Genomic DNA, 22178 nt, shown 5'->3' on the forward strand with positions numbered 1-22178 from the left:
CCTACATCACCGTATGTAACCGGAGTGACTTGTAACCGGAGTGTGTCTACACGTACTGCTCATAGAGCTGTGTGCATTATCCTAGACAGACCCTCTGCTCCTTCTCTTTACCTACATCACCGTATGTAACCGGAGTGACTTGTAACCGGAGTGTGTCCACACGTACTGCTCATAGAGCTGTGTGCATTATCCTAGACAGACCCTCTGCTCCTTCTCTTTACCTACATCACCGTATGTAACCGGAGTGACTTGTAACCGGAGTGTGTCCACACGTACTGCTCATAGAGCTGTGTGCATTATCCTAGACAGACCCTCTGCTCCTTCTCTTTACCTACATCACCCTATGTAACCGGAGTGACTATTAACCAGAGTGTGTCCACACGTACTGCTCATAGAGCTGTGTGCATTATCCTATACAGACCCTCTGCTCCTTCTCTTTACCTACATCACCGTATGTAACCGGAGTGACTCGTAACCGGAGTGTGTCCACACGTACTGCTCATAGAGCTGTGTGCATTATCCTAGACAGACCCTCTGCTCCTTCTCTTTACCTACATCACCGTATGTAACCGGAGTGACTTGTAACCGGAGTGTGTCCACACGTACTGCTCATAGAGCTGTGTGCATTATCCTAGACAGACCCTCTGCTCCTTCTCTTTACCTACATCACCATATGTAACCGGAGTGACTCTTAACCGGAGTGTGTCCACACATACTGCTCATAGAGCTGTGTGCATTATCCTAGACAGACCCTCTGCTCCTTCTCTTTACCATCATCACCGTATGTAACCGGAGTGACTCGTAACCGGAGTGTGTCCACACGTACTGCTCATAGAGCTGTGTGCATTATCCTAGACAGACCCTCTGCTCCTTCTCTTTACCTACATCACCGTATGTAACCGGAGTGACTTGTAACCGGAGTGTGTCCACACATACTGCTCATAGAGCTGTGTGCATTATCCTAGACAGACCCTCTGTTCCTTCTCTTTACCATCATCACCGTATGTAACCGGAGTGACTCGTAACCGGAGTGTGTCCACACGTACTGCTCATAGAGCTGTGTGCATTATCCTAGACAGACCCTCTGCTCCTTCTCTTTACCTACATCACCGTATGTAACCGGAGTGACTCGTAACCGGAGTGTGTCCACACGTACTGCTCATAGAGCTGTGTGCATTATCCTAGACAGACCCTCTGCTCCTTCTCTTTACCTATATCACCGTATGTAACCGGAGTGACTCGTAACCGGAGTGTGTCCACACGTACTGCTCATAGAGCTGTGTGCATTATCCTAGACAGACCCTCTGCTCCTTCTCTTTACCTACATCACCGTATGTAACCGGAGTGACTCGTAACCAGAGTGTGTCCACACGTACTGCTCATAGAGCTGTGTGCATTATCCTAGACAGACCCTCTGCTCCTTCTCTTTACCTATATCACCGTATGTAACCGGAGTGACTTGTAACCGGAGTGTGTCCACACGTACTGCTCATAGAGCTGTGTGCATTATCCTAGACAGACCCTCTGCTCCTTCTCTTTACCTACATCACCGTATGTAACCGGAGTGACTCGTAACCGGAGTGTGTCCACACGTACTGCTCATAGAGCTGTGTGCATTATCCTAGACAGACCCTCTGCTCCTTCTCTTTACCTACATCACCGTATGTAACCGGAGTGACTCGTAACCAGAGTGTGTCCACACGTACTGCTCATAGAGCTGTGTGCATTATCCTATACAGACCCTCTGCTCCTTCTCTTTACCTACATCACCGTATGTAACCGGAGTGACTCGTAACCGGAGTGTGTCCACACGTACTGCTCATAGAGCTGTGTGCATTATCCTAGACAGACCCTCTGCTCCTTCTCTTTACCTACATCACCGTATGTAACCGGAGTGACTTGTAACCGGAGTGTGTCCACACGTACTGCTCATAGAGCTGTGTGCATTATCCTAGACAGACCCTCTGCTCCTTCTCTTTACCTACATCACCGTATGTAACCGGAGTGACTCTTAACCGGAGTGTGTCCACACATACTGCTCATAGAGCTGTGTGCATTATCCTAGACAGACCCTCTGCTCCTTCTCTTTACCATCATCACCGTATGTAACCGGAGTGACTCGTAACCGGAGTGTGTCCACACGTACTGCTCATAGAGCTGTGTGCATTATCCTAGACAGACCCTCTGCTCCTTCTCTTTACCTACATCACCGTATGTAACCGGAGTGACTTGTAACCGGAGTGTGTCCACACATACTGCTCATAGAGCTGTGTGCATTATCCTAGACAGACCCTCTGTTCCTTCTCTTTACCATCATCACCGTATGTAACCGGAGTGACTCGTAACCGGAGTGTGTCCACACGTACTGCTCATAGAGCTGTGTGCATTATCCTAGACAGACCCTCTGCTCCTTCTCTTTACCTACATCACCGTATGTAACCGGAGTGACTCGTAACCGGAGTGTGTCCACACGTACTGCTCATAGAGCTGTGTGCATTATCCTAGACAGACCCTCTGCTCCTTCTCTTTACCTATATCACCGTATGTAACCGGAGTGACTCGTAACCGGAGTGTGTCCACACGTACTGCTCATAGAGCTGTGTGCATTATCCTAGACAGACCCTCTGCTCCTTCTCTTTACCTACATCACCGTATGTAACCGGAGTGACTCGTAACCAGAGTGTGTCCACACGTACTGCTCATAGAGCTGTGTGCATTATCCTAGACAGACCCTCTGCTTCTTCTCTTTACCTACATCACCGTATGTAACCGGAGTGACTCGTAACCGGAGTGTGTCCACACATACTGCTCATAGAGCTGTGTGCATTATCCTAGACAGACCCTCTGCTCCTTCTCTTTACCTACATCACCATATGTAACCGGAGTGACTCGTAACCGGAGTGTGTCCACACGTACTGCTCATAGAGCTGTGTGCATTATCCTAGACAGACCCTCTGTTCCTTCTCTTTACCTACATCACCGTATGTAACCGGAGTGACTCGTAACCGGAGTGTGTCCACACGTACTGCTCATAGAGCTGTGTGCATTATCCTAGACAGACCCTCTGCTCCTTCTCTTTACCATCATCACCGTATGTAACCGGAGTGACTCGTAACCGGAGTGTGTCCACACGTACTGCTCATAGAGCTGTTAAGAAAGCTCATTCACCATTTCAGGTTTTGCTATCCCCTAATTAATGATAGACTATGGAAGCTATTTACTAAAAGGGGCAAGGGGAGAATTCACAAGGGAACCAAATATTTTTTTGCCAGAATAGCGAACGGTATTAATAATTCTAAGGCCTGTCATCCAGGTCCAGAAATGTACTGACAGGTAGAACGCAGAGTGCTGATTAATTTCTAAATTCCGTATTAAAATGAAGGTGGGTATCACCGTTGATTTGAATTTGGGAAATCGTTAGGATCCTGTACTGTTTTGTATGAACACAGCAGTTCTGCACCCGGCCCTCTCAGTTACCGCAGTAATTAATCGAGTTTGGATGGTAATTCGCCGTGATCTCTTTCTTCCCACTGTCCAACTTACTCATCCATTATGCTGTGTACGCAGTTTCAGTGAATTACCCGGCGCTCGGACAGAGATATAACTGCTGGATAATTACCTTTTATCTAACAGACGTTCCCCAGGATTCCCATTAGCTGGGACTGGATGTTAAAATCAGATCTGTATCTAATTCTCTTGTTATTTACATTTTTAGAAACATCACCGCCGGCTTCTGACGTGATTTCATTATTATTACTATTCAGAAAATGGAATCAGTAACTGTTTTAGTGCTCGTCAGCACTGCTTGTCGGCTGTCAGTGTATCGAACCTGTCGCAGGCTGTTACATATTAACTTCTAAGAGAACTCCAGCTGGCTGTGACAATGTGGCTGCCACTCAAGTCTCATCATCTGAATAGAGAGCGGGATATAGTGCGACAGTCTGTCACTCACAACCGAGATTAATAACACCCACTATCTGTCTATTCAGCCATTATAGCGCTGGAGAATATCATTTTAGAGATGTTGCCTGGTATCCGTGTGGTGGTTTTTCACTAAACTGAAAATTGGGGACAAATTATAAAGGGATTACAGATTATGACCAGCTTGTCTATTTTGCTTTAAAATTACAGTTCCCTGTACAGCTTTACTAATCTTTATCTTCTTTAAAAATGTTTTTGTGAATAAACCATTTTAGTTGACTAGGATAAAAACCACTTGAATGCAGAGGGGTGAAACAAGCAAAATCCATTCTATGAGCAGGATCACAGAGAGAGTCTATTAAATTATGGCTTTGATACAGATATAAAAGTAAGGGTGATGATTAATTCTTGTAATCCACAGTTATCTGGAAATTCCTGAGACCCTGAAACACAATTTAAGCCTTTCTTCATATGGTTGAAATATAGAGTTTTCTCACATCTGGTGTCCAAGTCAGTATCCTCACCCCCCATGATTTAGAGCAGGGGTGTCAAACTCAAATTCATCGGGGGCCGCATCAGCAGTTTGGTCACCCTCAAAGGGCCGGTTGTATCTGTAGGACTATGTGTCCACTCTTTATTATCATAAATTATTACACACACACACACTGACAGAGACATACGCACACACTGACAGACATACACACACACTGACAGACAGACATACACACACACACTGACAGATACATACACACACACACACACACTGACAGACAGACATATACACACACACTGACAGAGAAAGACACACACACACACACACTGACAGACAGACATATACACACACAGACTGACAGACATACACACACACACTGACAGACATACACACACACTGACAGACAGACATATACACACACATACACACACACACACTGACAGACAGACATATACACACACACACACTGACAGAGACATACACACACACACTGACAGACAGAGACATACACACACACTGACAGACAGACATACACACACACACAGACTGACAGACATACACACACGCACTGACAGACATACACACACACTGACAGACAGACATACACACACACACACACTGACAGAGACATACACACACACACACACACTGACAGACAGACATATACACACACACACACACACTGACAGAGACATACACAGACACACTGACAGAGACATACACACACACTGACAGACAGACATATACACACACACACACACACACTGACAGACATACACACACACACTGACAGACATACACACACACACTGACAGAGACATACACACACACTGACAGACAGACATACACACACACAGACTGACAGACATACACACACACACACTGACAGACATACACACACACACTGACAGACAGACATATACACACACACACACTGACAGAGACATACACACACACACACACACTGACAGACAGACATATACACACACACACTGACAGAGACATACACACACACAGACACACTGACATATACATACACACACACACACACACACACACACTGACAGACAGACATATACACACACACACACAGACTGACAGACATACACACACACACACTGACAGACATACACACACACTGACAGAGACATACACATACAAACACACACACTGACAGACATACACACACTGACAGACACACACACACACACTGACAGACAGACATACACACACTGACAGACATACACACACTAACAGACATACACACACTGACAGACAGACACACACTGACAGACAGACATACACACAGACATACATACACACACACACAGACAGACATACACACACAGACAGACAGGTTCAGGAGGGTGGCTTACCTGGGATCCAGAGTGCTGCCTGAGGTAGTTGGGAGTTGGAGGAGCTGGTCCTGCCCAGCCCCCCTCCTCTCTGCCCTCTGCTGTCTTCTTGGGAGGACTTCCTCCCAGGCTGACGTGAGGGGGCCGGCGGTAGCTCCGCCCCTGCTGGGCGCCAGCCGCGCTGTGTGCTACAGAGGGAGCATTGATATGACGTGTTCATATCCCCGCCCCCTCCACACAGTCCGCGGCACTGCAGCTTGGCGCTCGGCCACGCTACAAGAAGTGACCGGCAGGAGAGGGGAGCTGTGCGCTTCCCTCCTGCCGGTCACCCGGACATTTGCGCCCCTGGGCCAGTGCGCCCTAAGGCGGCCGCCTGAGCCGCCTTATGGACGCGCCGGCCCTGGGTGAAGGCTGCCGGCCGGCGGCGGCTACACGGGCCACATGACTAGGTCTGGCGGGCCGGATTCGGCCCGCGGCCTTGTGTTTGACACCCGTGATTTAGAGGAAGCTCCGTTCAGCAGTAAAAGGGTTACTTATTTTATTAACTAGGATGGTCAGACTTTGAAGACTTCAAAAAGTCCTAAAATATAATAAAGGATTGTGTGAATGAATCACCAGGCTCTGAATGTCAGATTGGCAGGAAAATGAATTGCTGACTGTGCGGCTTTAGGGAAAGTGTGGTGGATTCAGAAGAAGTTAGTAACTAATTTCAAACAGCTCGCTATACAGAGACAAAATAACCACAAGTTCCCACATGATATGGCATCATTTAATAGAGTCAATCCAGCTGTTTTTTGGTGAGCATCGGTTTATTTATATACTTCAGGGTGTGTTCCAAATTACCAAAACTTTACATTCAACGCTTTTATAAACAGGGACACAAACGTGGGAGATTCTCCTGGTGAGAATCACAACCATTGCTCCTTCACAGTAACTCCAGCAAGACTATTGTAGAGAATACATCCTAATGATGGTCTGGGCTGTATTCACTAGAGACGGGTTGGAAGCAAATCTACAGTTCAGCAATTGTGTATATATATTATATGACAATTAACATAAGGAGAAACACAAAGAAAGAAAAACAACCCAACTAAGGGAGGATGGGAGGGTAAATAGTCACCTCCTGTCATTACTAAAACTAAGATTATAGGTACACCAAAGCTAGCATAATCTTAACGTTTACCTCATCACAGAAGCCTTTTGCTTTTTTTAATGCTCCGACATAAATGAAAACGACTGTGAGAGGTTAAAAGTAAAATAAGTATTCTCACTAGTCCAGTGCGCCGAGTATAAAATATCAGAGAGGGAACCACCTGCGGAAATGGCTTTAGATACAACCACACCTGTAACAAAATGAGCCCCAAAAGACATCTCGATGCCGTTGAGGGACAAAATCCAGCAAGCAAAAGTGGTAGGAAACACTGGTTTGTGAGGTAGGACACAATGTATGTAGGACACAAGGAGCTGGTCCATCCACAAGGGATGAAGGGAAGCCGTATTGTCTATGTAATAAAGAGAATTGTAGAGATGACACAACGTTTAGAAACATCCCGAAAGGCAGGATAAAAACTGAAGCTGAATCAGAATGTGTCCTAAGTGAAATCTAAAATGTGACACACTCCGGAGAACATGTGAAACAATCCACGTCGAAAACACGAACATCCGATACGCATCTAAATGAGTCCAGACACAGTATTAAAGTATACTTAGCCGACAATTGATGTAGAGCTAGATCCTCGTTGACCAGCTAGTTGCTAAGAAAGCATAACACCAGCTCCACATCCCACAGGTGTGGATACGTAGGAGAGGAGCCATACGGGATCAATACCCCTTTCCATACACCAGTTACTCCTTGAATACCAAAGAGAATAGGTAACATCTGCGAGTACCAGGGGCCCACAAATACCATAGGAGGTCTCTAACTCCTTGTGATAACCCGTGGTCACTCCAGGACCCCCAGAAATAATCCAGGCCACCAGATTCCCTTGAGGATTGCGGAGAAGGAGAGGGTCAGTTCCAACAGGTTAGGAAACCAGGCCTGACTCTGCCAGAGCAAAGAGATCAGAAGAAGACACACCTTCTGAATTCACATGTGATGAGGGACCCTCGAAATCATGGTGAACAGAGAAAAATGCAAGCGACTATGAGAGGCCAAGTTTGTAGAAATGCGTCTACCACTGGACAGTCTGGATCTGGTAGCCAGCGGAAGAAGTTTGCAACCTGATGTGTCGTCATCAAATAGACCCTGGACAGAGTTGAGTGGATGGAACACCGTACCTCCAATATTGCAATAACCGGTCCACCATGAGATTGGTCGCCCCTGAGAGGTATTCCTCTCGAAGAGTAATGTTGCGGCTGAAACGGGGACAGATAGGGCATAGGGCACACAAGGATTAGCAATAAAACAGCCTGATAAACCAAGACAAAAAATTGGAACTTAGAATGGAAATAAGTAGGATCACAGAAGCCAAAACTCGACCTGCGCTGATGCTGGAGCAGAAAAGGAATGGGGTTCTGGGTGCGAGGGCTTATATATCAGAGCTATGGAATTTGTCGGCGCTTTATAAATAATACAATCATTTTTACCGCCTGCTTGTTTTTGATTGGTTGATGTTTTCTTTATTATTATTATTATTATTATTATTATTTTATTATTTATATAGCGCCAACAAATTCCGTAGCGCTGTACAATGGGTGGACTAACAGACACATAATCAGACCACTGGGCGTACAGGAACAGAGGGGGTTGAGGGCCCTGCTCAATGAGCTTACATGCTAGAGGGAGTGGGGTATAGTGACACAAACGGGTTAAAGTAGGGGAATTAAATAGTTTGTTAGAGAAGGGTTTATTGAGTGCTTGGTAGGTCATTTTTGACAGTTGCAGGAAAGGAGTCATGGGGTGGGGGATGAGAAGCCTGCTGACAGTTTAATTGATACGCTTTAACGAAGAAGTGAGTTTTCAAAGATTTTTTGAAGGAGTGGAGGCTGGGTGAAAGTCTGATTGAGGAGGGAAGGGAGTTCCACAGAATAGGTGCAGCCCTAGAGAAGTCTTGAAGGCGAGCGTCAGAGGTGGGGATCTGGGCAGAGGATAGGCGTAGGTCTTGGGATGAGCGCAGGGGTCTCGACGGGACATACTTGTGTATGAGGGAGGATAGGTATGTTGGAGCAGCATTATGTAGGGATTTGTAAGCAAGTGCCAGAATTTTGAATTGGGCCCTATATCTAACTGGAAGCCAATGCAGGGACTGACAGAGCGTGGAGGCGTGGGAGGTGCGACCGGACAGGAAAATAAGCCTCGCAGCCGCATTCATTACAGATTGCAGCGGTGCAAGCTGGGAACATGTAAGACCGGTCAGAAGGGGATTGCAGTAGTCGAGGCGAGAGAGAACAACAGCATGAACCAATATCTTAGCCGCGTCTGGCATATGGGCGGATGCGCGCTATGTTCTTGAGTTGGAAGCGACAGGATTTGACTATCGATTGGACATGGGGAATAAAAGAGAGGTCAGAATCGAAAAGAACCCCTAGGCAGCGAGCCTGCGGGGTAGAGGTGATAGTAGCGCCGTTGACTTGGATGGAGACAACAGGAGTAGCAGCACTTGAGGGAGGAAAAACTAGAAGTTCTGTTTTGGACAGGTTGAGTTTAAGGAAGTGAGCAGCCATCCAGTTGGAAATAGCAGAGAGGCAGTCAGAAACACGAGTCAAGGTGGGCGGAGAGAGATCAGGGGAGGACAGGTAGATTTGCGTATCATCTGCATATAAATGATATTGGAAACCAAAGGAGCTGATGAGTTTACCATTTATGATCCTTGTTTCTGTTGGAGTTCGGTAACGAGAGTTTAGCAATATATGAAGATTCCTGTCATGTGGTGAAATTAGACAAACTGAATGGAACTTTTGTTATTACTATAAATTAAGCAGTATTTAATGAGCCTGGTTATTGCAGAATAGCAGAGTGTTTGATATATATCTGTACTTTGTAAATGTCCTTAATCACCCAATTTGTCCCTACAAAGACCTTCTCAGCCGCTATCCGGGCTCATGCCTGCATCCGCTGTGCTAGTGTGTGCAGTGCTTAGTAAATAGCATTTTTTGGTTCGTTTATAGAGAACGAAGACGGGTGTTACGGAAGGATACGCTGTGCCTTGCAGAAAGGTCAATGTTAGTTTGTGTTTCAGGGAGGCTGCATGGAGTCTCTGAATGCAGCAGTCATGATTTGAGCTGTTTACTATAAGCATGGGGCTCCTGTGGTGAGCAAATTATGTGTGCGGTGAAGGTGTTAGCATTGGTGTTTGTGACTGTGAGTAATAATTCTGGTTATTCTGGTTTATAGAGCATTATTAATCAAACTGTGCAATATATATTTTACATTTCTTTAGTGTCACTTGTTACAGTGATGTTAAAACGTGTGTGGGATAATTGCCCATTCACTGCCTTGTTGTAATAGGTGGACACGGAGAGCTGATCATTATGAACCTTAGTAACCGTGTTTCCTTCTCCTCAATGATCCTCTGATTACCGATAGATGTTAGCATTGCACTGACATTGTCATGCAATCCCACTTCTAATTGTTTTATAAAATCCATCCTTTCATTAGGCCACAGCACACATCAAACGTAATGATTAAATTAATTAATTAATTGACTGGCATGTTTTGGAGGAAAAAATAATAATATTTATTTTCAATTAGCCATCTCAAATCAATAAACATCTCTTTCAACAAATATATCTTCTGCACTCTGTTTTCATATATTGTTTATAATGTACACGGGGCTAACCCATACTCATTATATATTTACACAAAGTGGGCTTAAGGGACCACCTTACTTTGCTTCTTCAAAACAGGGACTTACTATCAAGCCTCTTGTGAAATGGCTAAAGGTGAAGAGGCGAGATCATCACAAGCCAAACCTGAATGAGGAACTGCATGAGCATGTAAGTGTCCCTTATTCCTCTCTGTGCCTACCCCCACTGTGAATGCAGGGAGTAACACGGGGGTCTCTATGTTGTGTACAGGGCGTCCCTCTGATAATGGGAGATTTTACTGTATTGAGTACTAGTTATAGAGTTATTTATACGAGTTCCATTTCCAGCAAGCTAATTAAAAGAAATGTTTTATCATATGATTAAAGGGACACTGTAGTCTCTATAACCATTTCCTCTAATTGAAGTGGTTATGGTGCTAGGATTCCCCTGGCACTGTCCCGCCATTCAGGGTTAAACCATAAACCGCCCCCACTGGAGGTGTGGCTAAGGCTGAGATTACACACTTCCTTATAACCATACCAATTCATACCAGCAATGGATACTGTAATAGAGTGAAAGCAGTCTGCTGACATTCTCAGCCTATAACAGCCGCCTATTGCTGATCAGGCTAATGCTTCCTAATCAGCCCAAGCAGCACAGATTGGATAGGTTGTTGGGAACTCTCATTTAATATTAATAATGGTTTAATGCTGAATGTAAAGATGGAGCCAAAGGGGACTCCAGACACTATAACCACTTCAATGAGATGAAGTAGTAACGTTGCTTACAGTGTCCCTTTAATTAATATGGGCGTTTACTCCAGAAACACGCAGGTAATATAGTAAATATCTCATACTCGGCCTTGGTGATATTTAGAAACTCTGTTTTCACCTCATTGTATGTCACTGTGCTATTGACTACATGACTTCTTGGGCAATAGAAGATGCAGAAGATAATGTTTTGAAAATTATTTTCCAGGTTTACCTACTTTTATCTTTCTATTCAAGGCTTTCGATCACATCATGGCAGCCGTAGAGGACATAGTGGGACATCACGGATATCATCACTGGAGAGACAAGTATGTTTACCATGCTGATCCCTCTAATCACAGGAGTAGCAGCAAAGCTTTCTGGGAGGGGGATGAGGTTACTGTCCCCCTGGTTGCCGGGTCATTTCACATATCCTGATTCAAAGATTCTGTAGGTTCTAACATCATATTCACTAATCAGTATAAAGACGTTATTGTCACTTGGATGGCACTGAGCTGTGTATAACATGTTTGTTTTTGCACTATATATATGTTATACTCTCTTAGAATAATTATTTTGGGGTAAAAGTCAGCAAGTGATCGTGGCCAATTATACAGATGATATATATATATATTTTAACGGTTTTGACTTTTGGTGACCTGCCTGTTCTGCCCTTGTCTGGCCTGTAACGTGACAGCACATTTATCTTTCTGTCCAACAGATGGGAACAGTTTGACAAGAAATACCTGAGCCAGTGGTTAATGCGGAAATCTGCCTATAGGATCAAGGACGAAATTTGGGAGGTTTGCTACAAACTCAACATCCGTGATGCTCTGAGTCTAGCAGACCAGGTAAGCAGGTTTTATTTAACTATTTTTGTGCCTCTCTTTGCACAGAAAGCTATATTTATTCACATTTGTTATATGCTCGGGAGCATGACTGCTGATTCCTCAGGGGATCTGTCAAGAAACAAAGTGTCAGCGGCAGTAGGGGATGGAAACAGCTGCTGTGTCTCTTAATATCGCATCATTTAATACTCATCCCTCTGGCGTCCTCCCTCCTTAGAACACAAAGACATAAATCAACAAGAAATCAGATCAGAGATTTGTATTTATCTTCACACCCTACCATGCACCATTAGAGTACATGTTTTGAGGATTTATGTGTAAGATTTGGGGAGAAAAAGGTGACTATCATTTCACTTTTCACTTTTCACTAGCAGGCGGCATATTAATTAACAAAGTATTCAGAATGTAATAAATAACAAATAAATAATAATAAAAATGGAATTCCCTAAATAAATAGGTTTTATTTATTAGGGTATATGGCACCCTCTGTGGAGTTACCCCTCTCTGCCAAAAATGTTGCTGTAAATATTGTGCTATGACTCTATTTTATTTTTAATTTTGTTATTATTTCTGGACAATTGAGAACATTGGTACAGTCTGGTTGATATTATGAAATTGGAAGGGTAATCGCTGTGCTAAATATATACAAAACATTTTCCATGCTACCAAGTCTGACCGTGAGAGGTGAGATATTGTCAAATCTGAAGTCCTGAAGGGCAGCAATACAGCAGTGACACAGGTAAACCTAGATCGGTGAGTGAGGGTCAACGTGGCCAAGCTGGGGGGAAAATACCAAAACAGGTTGTGAAGTATCATAAAGCATCAGGGCTTATGGGTCATTGAAATAATAGAGGCAGAGGCCCCCGTGTGTGAGGTACAAGGGTTATGTGTTTATAGGATGTGGTTACTAGCTCTTCCACATGTCTAAAATCCTTAACTTTGGCATACCATTCCACAAGGGTTTGTTAGATCTTTCACCACTGGTTGAGGAGAGAGAAATTCCCTGTTTTATCTCCCATTTCTCTGCAAAGAGAGGAATAGCTGGGACTAGAAAGATCTGCAGTAGTTGGAGATTAAAGAGAGGAGGTGAGAGGTCTGTGCGCAGACAGATAGCCTGGTTGGGGTTTCACATAGTGTGTGAGGCGAAGGTGATGAAAGGTAAGGGAGGATGATTGAGATTCCAGTCAAACAAAGTCTACTAATGGACTGAATGACTATCTTTTCAGAACTCTGATGGATACGTAGAGGCCCCTGTAACACACATGGAGAGCAGCGGAAGACAAACCCTCGGGCAAACAACACTTGTGTCAAAGAGGAAAGAGAGGGGAGATAGAAGGGGAAGAATTATGAATATGCTTAAACACTACAACACTACATTTCTGCTAATTTAGCACAAACACATAGCCAATTAATCTGAGCTACAGGCTGTGCTGTGATTCTTTAAACATCTTTATTGTTTTATTTTATTTGCTTTGCTAGGTAAAGCATGTAAATAAATTAACTCTTGCTATGCTGTACACATTGTGTGTTTGTGCGTATGGCACTGCTAGAGAAAATGCTGAGCGAGCACTACATTTCTTTGTTAGCATAAAGTGACCATTATTAATGCCTACAGAATGCTGGAGGAAAGGCATGGGTTTCCTGTGACTCACAGGCAGCCGCCGAGCATGTACTATGCAATATTCATTCTCCACCCGAGAATGGGCAGCAGCACATTGCCTGTTAATCTCACAGCTGCACACTGTGCGCATCCTGAGCAGGCATGTGGAGCCCTATCCAAGCCACCAAATCTAAAATAGCTTTCTGGAAGTGTTATTGCATGAATCAGGCCTCGGACCGAGAAATGATCTGTGAAGGTCCCGTACCAGGCCAGGTATCGTGTTATATATCCAGGCCAGCCCACCACTATCTGCTGTGTCACCATTTATAAGAAATATGGGAACCAGCAGCTATACCCCCATCCATGTGACAGAGGAGACCAGTTTAGTGATCGTAAACAAGTAGTAATAATGTCAGGAACTGCAGAGGATCCTCAGCAAGATATAAACCAAAAACCTATCAAATGCACATTGGGAGTGAATGAAAGGTTTATTACTGGACCTTAGTGTGGCTGGACTTCACACCGAGGATGAAGAAGTAATTATCAGATCTAAATATTACTATAATCAAGGTCAGGGAAACCTTAATCAGGAACAAATCTGGGTCAAATAATGAGGAGACATAGAGAGCATGGACTGCTGACTGATAGATAAGAAGGGCTTAGGAGGACATGACTATGTGGACATGTTGTTTACTGTGATTGTAAATGTACCCGCTCTTAACTGGCTATATTTCCTGGTGTATTTCATAGGGTGGTCACATTGTATCCCCTGACAGGCTGTCCCTGCCATCAATGCCAAGTCGAGCCTCTATGTCCGAGACCTCTGTGACCAATCTCCTGTAAGTATCCCCACCTTCCACGTCACTGCAAATTTGTCGAAAAGTAAGGATTAGTCCTGTATGTTACAGACTCATGCTGCTTCGTTCATCACCAGCTTGGATTTAAAACGGACTCTGTTTTGAGCTCCTTCGTTATTCCTCCAAGCATGCGCAATTTGTGATCTCTGTGGACATGGCTTTATTCAGACAATATCAGTCATATTTATACAGCAACCTTTATTCCAGCCTCCAGAATTTACAGACGCAAACGGTTCTTTACTAAATGAATTGCTGAAAATGTTTATTTCACATTTTAGGCCAAAATAGTGAGCATTTTTTTCAGTTTTTTGTCTAAAATGTAAATTTTTTGTTGAATTCCCAGCAATTCATACTTTAAGTTTTATTCTGTAAACTGCAAGTTGCCGTATTAAATGAGCACTCCAAGCGCCATAACCACTACAGTTGCTCTGTTGTGGTTATGGTTCCAGGAGTATTTTGGTGCCCACCTATCGTAAGTATTTAACCCAGTGGTTCCCAAACATTTTAGGTTCAAGGCGCCCTTAATATTTTAATATTTTTCCAAGGCGCCCCAAGTCAAAGCCATTTTCTAGGTTGTATATATGTACAGCACTGCAGCATATACTGGGCCCCTGTTCAGCAGAATGCTTGCCGTTTTAGGCGGAGATCCAGAACGTAATCTTGGGAGGGGCACTGGTAGATTATTTAAAGAAACAATCCAAGCACAATAACCATGGCTCAAGTCCTGCAGGAACACGTGCACTTTTTCCACAGCAGAAACGCCATTCGTGTTAGTAGTCCTGCAGAGGCGGCTCTCTAATTAGATGATTTAGGCGGCCACCTAAGGCCTCGCACTGATTGGGGCCTTGCGGCCGCCTAAATCACCTTAGGGCATTGTGACATTTCGGGTCCTCAGTCAGAAACCGAGGCCCTGACACAGGAGGGGGCCCGGCGGCTTGCCCTTTATGCCGCCGGGTGCAAGGCCCCTCCACACTGCCTGCCCTGGGGTACCACCAGGGAAAGCTGCCCACCGGACCACCAGGAAATAATTACAGAGAACTAAAGGTATTAACCTTTTCACAACCCCCTACCCATCTTACAGCCACCTCTACCCACCTTACAGCCCCTCTACCCACCTTACAGCCCCTCTACCCACCATACAGTCCCTCTACCCACCTACAGTCCCCCTACCCACCTACAGACCTCTTACCCACCTCACAGCCCCCCTACCCATCTACAGTTCCCTACCACCTTACAGAACCCCTACCCACTCACAGCCCCCCTACCCACTATACAGGTCCCTATCCACCATACAGGTCCCTACCCACCATACAGCCCCCGTACCCACACAGTCCCCCTACCCACTTATAGCCCCTCTACCCACCTTACAACCCCCCTACCCACACAGCCCCCCTACTCACCTCACAGCCCCCCTAACCACCATACTGCCCCCCTACCCACCTCACAGTCCCTGTACCCACCTCACAGTCCCTCTACCCACCTTACAGAACCCCTACCCACTCACAGCCCCCCTACCCACCAACCCACCTTTCAGAACCCACCTCACAGCCTCCCTACCTACCTCACAGCCTCCTTACCCACCTTACAGAACCCCTACCCACCTCAGTCCCACTACCCACCATACAGCCCCCTTCCCACCTCAATCCCCCTACCCACTATACAGCCCCCCTACCCACCATACAGCCCCCCTACCCACCTCACAGTCCCTCTACTCACCTCACAGTCACCCTACCCACTCACAGCCCCCCTACCCACCAACCCACCTTTCAGAACCCACCTCAAAGCCTCCCTACCCACTTTACAGTACACATACCCACCTCAGTCCCACTACCCACCATACAGCCCCCTTCCCACCTCACAGTCCCCCTACCCACCTTCCCACCTCACAGTCCCCTTACCCAACTTACAGCCCCATGACCCACCTTACGGAACCCCTACCCACTCACAGCCCCCCTGCCCACTTATAGCCTCCCTACCCACCTCACAGTCCCTCTACCCACCTTACAGAACCCCTACCCACCTCAGTCCCACTACCCACCATACAGCCCCCTTCCCACCTCAATCCCCCTACCCACCATACAGCCCCCTTCCTACCTCACAGTCCCCCTACCCACCTCCCCAGCTCACAGTCTCCCAACCCACCTTAGAGCCTCATTACTTACCTTACGGAACCCCTACCCACTCAGAGCCCCCCTACACACCATACAGGTCCTTACCCACCATACAGCTCCCTACCCACCATACAGCCCCCGTACCCACACAGTCCCCCTAACCACTTATAGCCTTTCTACCCACCTTACAACCCCCCTACCCACACAGTCCCCCTACCCACCATACAGCCCCCCTACCCAACTCACAGCCCCCTTACCCACTCACAGCCACTACCTTTTCATAGCCCATTTACCTTCTCACAGCCCCCCACTCTCTCATAGCCTTCCTACCCACACCTTGTCACAGCCATCCCCACCCTTTCTCCCCACACACCGTCACAGCCACTCCCACACATTGTCACAGCCCCCTCACACACCCTGTTACCTCTTCACACACACATTCTGTCACCCCCCCATACACGCACCCTGTCACCCCCACATACACTCTATCATCCCCATATACACATTGCCACCCCCTCCATACAATATCACCATCCTCAACCACTTTCAGCCCCCCTACACTGTCACCCCTTCACCCAGCTTTATATATCCATACGAGCGTATTATAATATTTTTTTTTGGGTGGGGGTGGGGGATGGATCTTGGGTGAGTTCCCATACTTCTCCCCCCAGGACTTGACCCCTGACAATAACCACCACATCACTTTGTAGTGATTATGGTGCCAGTATTGCCCTCCCAGGGTAAGTAGTCAGTTTGACAACTTACTTGGGATCTGCCGGGATAGGAGCTGTAGTGTGTGTGTGTGTGTGTGTGTGTGTGTATGGGAGGGATGCAATATGTGTGTGCGAGGGGTGCATTGTGTTTCTGAAGGATGTAGTGTGTATGAGGGGTGCTGTGTGTGTGTATGTGGGGCAGTATGTGTGTGAGGAGTGCAGTGTGTATGGGGGGTAATTGTATGTATGGGGGGGCAGTGTGTGTGTAGGGGGGGCTGTGAGGTAGGAGAGCCAATTCATAAATATATAGATATATAACTTTTTATTAATTCAAAATTATTTTCATATCCCCCCCATCCCATCTTACCTTTGCCTGGGGGCAGTACAAGGCAATCCCTGGCAGTGCGATGGAGAAGCCCTGGTGGTCCAAATGGTTAGAGTGAACTCTAGCAGCCTCAGGCGCAGCTCGGAACTCGCGAGTGGAGAACCTGGCGGAGCTGCAGGTTAGAGCTCCCCTGGGTCCTCTTTCCCTACCTCCCCTGCCAGCTGCAGCATTACACTGCTAGCGGGGCGGTGAGGAAGATCTTTGATCTCCCCTCAGATCCTGCAGGGTAGAGTGAGGCACAGCATGATTTTCTCTGTGCTGTGATCATATGATCATAGCACTGGGGATATATTTTGCGGTGCCCCTGTTTAAGAACAGTTTGACCTCCTACTTGGGGTCTGCCACGTGCTGCTCCCCGCCATCACTACTTCTGATGGAGAGTCAGAAGCTCTCTGAGCTAAGCATAGCCTTACAGGGCTTAGCTCATTGACTGAGAGCGACTATTTGAGCTGGCCGGCACTGCTGGGCTTAACCCAGGAGAGCTAATGGAAGCTCCTAAGCAGGATTTTCTGGCTCTCTGTTGTCTGTATTAGAGGTGGGGAGTGGTGTGTGGTTTGACTGCTTACATCGGGTGGGGACACCATAACCACTGCAGAGCCTAATATGTTCCATTAACAGAAATAGATTTTGGTTTAGAAGTTCTCCAGTTCAGCTCTAGGTAGGCTGTTTTGGCCTAAATTTTACAATTCAGTTTTCAATTCATTAGATTTTTTTAGTTGTAAATAAACCCCTTTACTGAATTGCCCTGACAGTGTCATGAAACCTGGTTTATTCTCATTCCAAGGCGAGAGAACGGCAGCAAGACATGTCTGGACCTGCAGGCCATAGACACGGTGCGCAGTGGGAGGGACAGAGAAGACGCTGTGATGCATCATTTTCTAACCGGGAGTCTCTATAAACCTCGCCGCAGGGTGTGTACCTTTTCATACCATTACTGTACATACTGTGTAATGAAAATTAATGTGGAAATAATGTTGAATGGCTGCTACATTATATCACTAGATCAGATTTTATAATAATATATTACTAGGCTCAAAACTTCCACTCCCACTAGCCACTTATGAGCGAAACTGTAGGCCTGGCAAGTAGAAATTCACCTGTGGCGATTGTGTCATGGACCCTTCCGGCTTGCAGTGGCAAGAAACCTTTAGGCCTGTTTACTTGGTTGGACTTGACATTTTGAGCCTCTCTAAATTGTGAATCATATGGAAGTGACTAGGGAATTGCAAATGTTGAGCTAAAATAACAACATTGGAATTTCTGGGTTTTCAATATCCAGGTACCAACACAACTTTAAGGACAACCGTCATCAAATTTTCACTTTTCAATTTTAACAGTGTGTTATATTTAATGAAATGTTCTGATTTCTTTTTAATGATGTATATTGGTACTTTGATAAAACGTTTCACAGCTCACACTGATCTCTCATTGTGTGCCTTCCTATTCGATAGGTTTTGTGAAATAAGATATGACTAAGTTGATAGGATGATGTTGCCATGAGTTACCCAGTGTTATTTACCAAGACTGGCGGTATCATGATTTGTCATTATTCTACAGTGTAAAGCCAGTTATAGCCGCCATTTCATGACCCCAGACGAGCCCAGCCGCCAAGAAAAGGAGGTTTTTCAGCAGAACATGAAGAGGCGTCTGGAGTCTTTCAAATCCACCAAACACAATATCTGTTCATCAAAGTCACGCGCCAAGAAAGATGGACGCAAAAAGGTAAAGAATAATATTACTACACCTTATTACACCTAGTCTGGGATACGTACTCTGTATTACACCTAATCTGTGATACGTACTCTTTATTACACCTAATCTGGGATATGTACTCTGTATTACACCTAATCTGGGATACGTACTCTATATTACACCTAATCTAGGATACGTACTCTGTATTACACCTAATCTGGGATACGTACTCTGTATTACACCTAATCTGGGATACGTACTCTGTATTACACCTAATCTGGGATACGTACTCTGTATTACACCTAATCTAGGATATGTACTCTGTTCAGCTCAGTTATATTTTATCTCAAAAATATGTCAAGATGGATCAGTGGGTATATTCACTTAGTAATGAGTTTTGATGAAAACAGACGTTAAAACAAACAGAGATTAACCCCAGTTAAGAAAGCTGGTATGGAATACCCCATCACTAGTAGGAAACTTTAAAACCTTTTGTTTTCATCCGTTAGGGAGTTATTGTATCCGAACCCAGTTGGTTCGACTCCCGAATGAAGACCACCCCAGTACCTCAATAGAACCCTGGAAACCATTAACATACGTGCAAAACCGCAAGGGAAGTAATTGAGTGCTTCCCCTGGGTGGCCGCCATTTTGTGTAGCTGAACACATGGCGGCCATCTTGTTTCCCGAACGCAAGGAGGCGGTCATCTTGTCTCCTGAACGCAGGCGGCGGTACTTGGTCGTCGAGCCTGGAACACTTTTCGGCTATGCACTCGCACGAACCCCTGTATAGATTGTACCAGTGCCCATCCTACTTCCCATCCAGCTGTTCGAATGACGTTTAGGAGATATGAAATATCAACTGGGGGGAGCATTTACGACCTAAAAGCAAGGAATACTTTGCACAGTGTTCGCACATGAACCCCCGAACAGAGACTGGCCAGGGTGACCATTTCCATGGAACTGTTTTGGGCTTTCACTGTGTGGCCGGCCGGTCAGAACTTTACCCCGGTGGCAATTCTATTCTACCGAACGGATCTGAGCGATATTTGGCCAACTTGGGCATTTAGATCAGGGCTATCTTGTGGGGTTCCTGTTGATTTTAGGGATACTTTTGTAATTTATACAAATGTTAAGTTTCCTGTAGCTGGGAGATAATTGAATTACCAGTTTTAGGACTCAATTATCTCCCAGACACAGAGACTCCTGGGAGGAGGTTATGTTATTCTCTATGATGACCCCATTCTTGGGGTCTGTGTATAAATACTGGATGTGTTGGCTGAATAAAACAGATCTACTCCCAACATTAAGTCTCAACTAATGTATGGGGGGAAAGCTATACCAGCTATAATCACTTCAACGGTTGGAGAGAGCTACTTCACATTGGGAAAGGGAGTCTGTGGCGGCTATACTCTGGTGGTCCGCCACACTGGTAATACAGACACTTGGAGAGTTTTACAATCCGTCAACTCAACCATTTTTTTTAATTTTTTTTTAAATTCTTTATTTTTGTATTGACATATAAATACAGACATTTGTCAAGGTAATACATTTGATTTGTAACAAAAACAGTTTGCGAACAGCTGTCATATATATCCATTTGTTGGGTATTGCCTAGTCTGATGGTACATGAATGTAAAATTATCGTACCCATTTCGCAAGCCCCATGCGTGCGGCTCATATCTGTCTCTTCGGTTGCATTATGATGGTCAATACTATTTTTGTTTTATCTGGGACATGATAAAGTATGAGTTAGGGGAAGCGCTTTGTTATGCCTCAACCAATGTGATCCCACTGGGACTATTGAGTGCTAATTCTGTGTCAGAAGTCATCAGATGTCGTGTCTGAGCTCAATATCTGCGCGTTTTCCATATGAGTATTCCTTTGGTCAACCATTTAGTTAATGAAGCCCTTTATATATCCGTTTCTCTCTCCAAACAGGAATAGGAGGTTCCTTATGATTATTAGTCCTGTTTTCACAGAAACCCAGGTTTTTCCATTGTGTAACTCTGTATTTAGCAAACACTGTTTCATATTAAGCTCTTGCTGGTCCCAGTCACAGTATCTGTGGTTTTTCTATCCCGATCATTTTAAAGTCAGTTATGTTGAGATTTTCCCTGCTTTCCTGGCCAAAGCAGAGTATTAAAATAAAACCTCAAGCCTTGAGTGAGCGCCGCAAGATGAGGGTTCACCAGCCCTGCTACAGACAGATACAGTCTCCAGTGACGGAACCTGTGGAGCTCTCAGGCTTGCTGAGCATTGAGGGCAATGTAGTTCCAGAAGGTTTGGTATATATCACTGATCTAGACCTACATATACAGCCTGTGTGGCTGACATACCGTAAAATAGGCTCCCTGTGGGTAACTCACTTATTACTGAAATGGTTTAAACCTTGCGTAACAAGGGGCTAAGAAAATCTTTCATTATATGTCATAGGATTCCTGGCACACTTTGTCCTCAATGGGTAACAAGGGCTTTGTGATAACCAGAGACAGAAGGATTGGAAAATATAACTAAATTAAAACAGTAAACGTGTCAGGATACAGTAATATGCACAACACGCAGAACTTAAGTAAAAATAAAGAAAACCCTAAGGCGTATTGCCGGGCCTTAGAACAGCCGGATTTAATGTATAAAAAGAAAAGTACAAGACAGGCTGAGGTCAAGAATACAGATATTACGTAAACGATATGTAAGCCAAAGGTGTGA

General features: G+C 45.2%; 1 protein-coding gene across 3 annotated transcripts in view; it reads left to right on the forward strand.

Annotated features, from left to right (window-relative positions):
• Positions 1-22178, forward strand: part of SLC9A5 (solute carrier family 9 member A5) — a 178793-nt gene that overhangs the window by 149422 nt on the left and 7193 nt on the right. For all 3 annotated transcript variants that reach the window (XM_063438806.1, XM_063438807.1, XM_063438805.1), the window contains 6 exons: positions 10615-10704; positions 11523-11593; positions 11986-12115; positions 14463-14551; positions 18563-18689; positions 19336-19500. In XM_063438806.1, coding sequence (XP_063294876.1) covers positions 10615-10704; positions 11523-11593; positions 11986-12115; positions 14463-14551; positions 18563-18689; positions 19336-19500 — 672 coding nt within the window. The remainder of the gene's footprint in view (positions 1-10614; positions 10705-11522; positions 11594-11985; positions 12116-14462; positions 14552-18562; positions 18690-19335; positions 19501-22178) is intronic.

This window comes from Pelobates fuscus, chromosome 12, assembly GCF_036172605.1.
Source record: "Pelobates fuscus isolate aPelFus1 chromosome 12, aPelFus1.pri, whole genome shotgun sequence".
NCBI lineage: Eukaryota > Metazoa > Chordata > Amphibia > Anura > Pelobatidae > Pelobates > Pelobates fuscus.